Genomic DNA, 5,482 nt, shown 5'->3' with positions numbered 1-5,482 from the left:
AATGAGATCTGAACATCCTCAGCACCGTGGCAAGGGGRGGCACCGAAACCAGGGCTCATCCCTGCTGTCCCAAGGCAGGGCACCGAGCACCCTTCGGCCCCTGCAGCGAGCACAAACAGCACCCAAGGGTGCTGCCTTGCCCAACACGAATAACTTGGTTCCTGCCCTGCTTCCCTGCAGCGGTGCCTGGGGTGGCACTGCCCAGCGGGAGGGCAGGGATGGGGACAATGGCGTGGTGTCCCCCTTGCCCCGTGGCCAGCCCTGCCGCCGGCTGCCTGGGGAGGGTGGCGGGGCCAGGGGATGGCAGCAATTTGTCGGGCTTGTCTGAATAACCGGCCACCAAGGAAGATCAGCCGCCCACCGCCCCGGCCAAGTATTGTTTTTGGAACTCACTGCTGCTTTTTTCGGCTCCTGTCTTACTTTTCTTTGACCTTCTTCCCTGATTTAAGACACATGCCCAGCCCTTGCCCAGCTGCACTGAATTAGCGGCTGCTGCTGGGGAGGGAACCGGGAACCAGACCCTGTGACCGCCCCGGGATCAGCCGGCGGGGACGGGTCCTCCGGGCAGGGACGGGTTCTCCTGGCAGGATGAGTCCCCCAGGCAGGGACGGGTGCCCAGGTCAGGATGGGTCTGCTGGCAGGGTTGAGTCTCCATGGGTCCAACAGGTTCTCTGGTAAGGGAACAGTCCCCTGTCCCTTGTGGGGTATGGGGGGGGACAGCTGTGGGGTCACAGCTCTGGGTGCAGAGAGGAGCTGGCACTCCTCTGTATGATGGGGTCTGTGCTGAGGGGAAGGGTCTGTGCTTGGGGGGACTTTTGGGGGATTAGTGGGGCTGTGCTGGGGGCTGGTGCTGGCAGTTAAAGGCAGCTGTGCTGGGTTCAGAGGACAGTGGAGTCTGTGCTGGGGTGTCTTGCGGGGTCTGTGAGGGGGGGTGCTGGTCCAGGGTACACCCAGGGCTGTGCCATGGCACTGTGCTGGCCATTGGCAGGGTTTGTGCTGGGGGAGCAGGTTTGTGATTAATGGGATCTGTGCTGGACTTGGGGATGAGTGGGAATTAGTGGGGTCTGTATGGGGCCAGTGCTGCAGGGAGCCTGCTTCGTGGAGGGGACACCCTTCCTCCCAGGCAGGGTCGCCCTGGGACACGGCTGCTTCAGCTGGGAAATGGCATCACTGCTCTGGGATTAGTGGGGTCAGCCACCGGCCCCGTCCCACTGCCAGGGCTCTGTCCTCTCCCAGCTCCTGCCCGCAGCCACCTCCTGGTCCCAGAGCAACGCCTGCCCTTGGCACCCTCCCTACTGAGAGGGTGACCCAAACCCAGGCACGGCCCTGCTAACCAGGGCTGTGGCACAGCAGTGGCAGTTGTCACCAGCCACCACCTGGCCAGCCCTGGCACCCTGCGGCAGACTCTGGGTGGGCTCCTTCCTCCTTCTCCTCCTCTTCACCATCATGAGGGACCCCGAGGGTAAATCCTGCCCTCGAGGACCATCTTGGTACCGCCCTGGCCACGCACGGGGATGCTCAACCCTCTCCCTGCTGCTTTCCAAGCTGTGCTGCTTCTCCCCAGGAAGGCTCCCAACACCTTTCCATCCTGTGGGGGTGTTGTGAGCCTGCCCCCAGCCAGGAAGCACTGATTTTTTCCAAGCTGGAAAAAAAGAAAAAAAAAAATGGGATGCGGGAAGGAGGGGCCAGGGAGGGGGATGCATTTTCCTTGTTTTCTTTTTGGGGCCGGACTCATCCAGCAGCGCTCGCCAAATGGAAAAAGGCAGTCAGAGCACGCCTTGTGCGCCGGGCCGGGCGCCAGCCGCCGGTCTGGCTGCAACTGGGGCAAACTGGGGGAGTTTCCCGCTGGTCCAGAGGGAGTGGAGAGGTCCAAGGCGCCCAGAGCTCGAGCGGGAGCTCCCGGCATGCTGGGGGTGTGGGGGACCCGGCGCTGGGGTGTTGCGGACTGGCAGCGCCTGACGCTGGCACAGCGGCTCCGGTGGGCACGATGTCAGGTGGGATTTCAGGAGGGATTTCAGGAGGGATTTCTGTGCCTGGGGGGAGCAGATCCCAGCACGTGGGGCTGGGAAGGGGCACGGGTCCAGGTGCTGCCAAGATGGCAAACCTTGTACAGGTGCCTGTCCCTCTGCGGCACCACCAGCTCCAGTATGGCCCAACCACCCCACACAGGCTGTTGGTGGGAGAATTGCAGGCGGTGGGATTTGTGGGAGTCTCCTGGGACAGGGACAACCCTGCTGTGTGGTGAGGGGGTCCCCATCCCTGATGGGCATGTGCCTCTGCCACAGCTTTTCCTCCTGGTTGTGCTGGAATGCAGCCCAGTGGGGATGAGCCTGACAGGTCCCCAGGGCTCCCCAGCCACGCCGGGTGGTTGGGAGAGGTCAGCCAGGAGTGACCCCCTGTCCCTCTGCTCCCGCAGGATGAGTTCCACCCCTTCATCGAGGCGCTGCTCCCCCACGTCAGGGCCTTTGCCTACACGTGGTTCAACCTGCAGGCCCGCAAGCGCAAGTACTTCAAGAAGCACGAGAAGAGGATGACGAAGGATGAGGAGAGGGCGGTGAAGGACGAGCTGCTGAGCGAGAAGCCGGAGGTGAAGCAGAAATGGGCCTCGCGCCTCCTGGCCAAGCTGCGCAAGGACATCCGGCCCGAGTGCCGCGAGGACTTCGTGCTCTCCATCACGGGCAAGAAGCCCTCGTGCTGCGTCCTCTCCAACCCCGACCAGAAGGGCAAGATGCGTCGCATCGACTGCCTGCGCCAGGCCGACAAGGTGTGGCGGCTGGACCTGGTCATGGTCATCCTCTTCAAAGGGATCCCGCTGGAGAGCACCGATGGCGAGCGCCTGGTCAAGTCTGGCCAGTGCACCAACCCCATCCTCTGCGTCCAGCCCCACCACATCAGCGTCTCTGTCAAGGAGCTCGACCTCTACCTGGCGTATTTCGTCCGTGAGAGAGGTGGGTGCTCGTCTACCTGCGGGGCAGGGCCTGGCTGTGCCCTGCCACACCTGATTCCAGCGGGGTTTGTTCCAGCTTTCCCTCCCCAGCTTTCCCATCCCCGTCTCTGGCTTGGGGACACTGCTCTGGGACATGTTTCCCATTGCAGACTTTGCAGTTCTTCCCTCTCTCCGAACTGCTTTTTGGGTTGGTGCCCCCCACACTACCCCTCTCCCCCAGACAAGACAGATCCCAGCTGCCCAGGACTGGGAGGAGGCAAAGGTCCCTGAGGATGCTCCTGGCTCTGGGTGTCCCCAGCATGGAGTTTTGGAGGGTTAACCCCACATCCTGCACCTGCCTGAGGGGCTGCCTGTGCCAGAGCAGGTGGGCAGCGTGGGCAGGGAAGGGACAGTCTGTTCCTGGCACATCCCCCGAGAGCTGGAGCTGGGAGGGGTCCAGCAGTGCCCGTTTGCCGTGGGTTGCAGTCCCGACCTGTCAGTGACAGAGCAGGGACGGGGGCAGCAAGACCAACTGGGCAGGGAGCAGTGATAACACTGGTGGGGACAAACCCCAGCAGCTCCTGCTGTGTCCCAGGGGGATGCTGCTCCCCAGCCCGGGGGTCCCACAGACTTGATGGGAGAACTGGACTGGTTTCACTGCAGCAGGGAAGGTCAGATCTGCTCTCGAAGCCTTGTTATCAAAAGGGGGAAACTGAGGCACAGTGGGCAGGGCAGGGAGCGGGTCCTGGGTTGGGTCCGTGAGCCATCCAGTTCACATCATCTTCCTGCGTGCTGGGAGGGGAAGCTCATCAGTAAAAATTTTTTTCTGGGCAGGTTTGCTGTCCCAGGCTGGTGATGTGCTGGCACGGACACCCTGCCAGCAGCTGGGGTCCCCCACAGACCCTGACCCCCTCCCAGCGCCCCCGGGTGTGTGAGGAGCCAGGGGAGATGCTGTGTGATCCCCACGGGTGAGGGCAGGGCTGTTACATGGGGTGGTTCAGAGCCAGGGGGGCTGCAACGTGCAGCCCCAAGGGACAGTCACAGGGCTCGTGCCCACCCTATGCCCAGGCCAGGCTGCCCAGGTATGCAGGGACCAGGACATTGGTCCCCTTCTGGCAGCAATCCCCTGCCCTTGCCCCCAGCACTGGGTGATGCCCCCCGGCCCTGTGAGCCCATTCCCATCAACACCACAGCAGGGGGAGTGTGGGGCTGGTGGCTCCTTGCCCAGCATTGGCCAGAGCCCAGGGACAGACAGTGACACCACAGAGGCCACCGTGGTGCCAGCAGTCCCAGCAAAGGGGTGCCAGCGCTGTGAATCATGGTGGGCACAGGCTCTGCCCTGGCTGGCCAGCAGTGGGATATGCTGGGTGTCACTGGGGAGACTGAGGCAGGACGGGCATGTGACACCCCCCTGCTCCCCAGGGGAGGGGCTTGGTGGGACCACCAGCCCCTTATGGCTTTGGGAAAAAGCAGGGCACAGCCTCCAGCGGGGAATAGCCGGGGCCAGATCCTGCCCCAGGGTCCAGGGGGGACCCCAGGTGGATGCAGGGCGGGTGCAGATCACATGTGCAGTTGCACACGCGTGTGCAGCCAGGCCCTGGCTGCCCAGCCGTGTTCCCTGGTGTGTGAGCACATGTGAGCACATGTGCTGCCAGCACCACACACCTGTGCCCATACACGGGGCTCACCTACTCGGGGGCAGGATGGGACCCAACGGGGCCTGGTGCCATTGATTCCCAACAGGGGAACGGTGGGTGCTGTGCTTGGAATGGGGAGCCCAGGGTGCTGCCTGGGGGGCTGTGGGTGCCCTGTGCAGCTGGGCAGAATGTCATGTGCTGGCCTGAGACATGGCCATGATGGTCTGAACTGTGATGGGGTACTGGGCTTAACTGGGGTGCTGCTGTTTTGGGAGCACTTCGTACCGGGGACACCCTGCGCTGGCTCAGTGGGAGGTGTAGTGTCACACTGGGCTGGGGTACTCTGGGCTGGGCTGGACTGGGAGCACCCTGACGCTGGACTGGGAGCACCCTGACGCTGGACTGGGAGCACCCTGACGCTGGACTGGGAGCACCCTGACGCTGGACTGGGAGCCCTGCAGTGGCCGTGCCGACGGCAGGGACCAGGACCCCCATGGACCCCGCGATGGGGTCCCCTATTACCACCTGGTGTGCCACACTGGGGTGCTGTGCCGGCAGGTTCCCTGGCCATGCCATGGCCAGCGGGTGTCCCTGGGGAGGTGGCTGCCCCTCTGCCACCCCCAGGCCCCCACCAACGACCTTGACCCTGGTGTCTGGGTCTCCAGCAGCTGCAGTCACCTGACTGTCTAATTGGGAACACAGCGGCTGTAAATACTCTCTGATAAGGCCTGGCAGCCTCTCACTTTTGCTGTTAAGGTCGCTCTGGCTCCGGTTAAGGGGGACCAGGATGGGCCAGGAGCGATGGCATGGGACCTGCAGGGTGCTGCTGGGTGGTGGGTGCTCGGCATGGCCCGGTTCCAGTGCGCAGTGGGCACATTCCATTAGGCTGTGCCTGGCAAGGGGGTCTCTGGCCTCACAC

At 63.5% G+C, this 5,482-nt stretch overlaps 1 protein-coding gene across 1 annotated transcript in view; it reads left to right on the top strand.

Annotated features, from left to right (window-relative positions):
• Positions 1 to 1,904: 1,904 nt before the first annotated feature.
• Positions 1,905 to 5,482, top strand: part of NFIC (nuclear factor I C) — a 19,718-nt gene continuing 16,140 nt past the window's right edge. Inside the window, exons 1-2 of the mRNA XM_029963901.1 lie at positions 1,905 to 1,994; positions 2,417 to 2,948. Coding sequence (XP_029819761.1) covers positions 1,905 to 1,994; positions 2,417 to 2,948 — 622 coding nt within the window. The remainder of the gene's footprint in view (positions 1,995 to 2,416; positions 2,949 to 5,482) is intronic.

Source organism: Manacus vitellinus, unplaced genomic scaffold, assembly GCF_001715985.3.
Source record: "Manacus vitellinus isolate BGI_N305 unplaced genomic scaffold, ASM171598v3 scaffold_64_pilon, whole genome shotgun sequence".
Lineage (NCBI taxonomy): Eukaryota > Metazoa > Chordata > Aves > Passeriformes > Pipridae > Manacus > Manacus vitellinus.
Note: the sequence above shows the minus strand (reverse complement) of the source record. Positions and strands in the feature narration are given on the sequence as shown.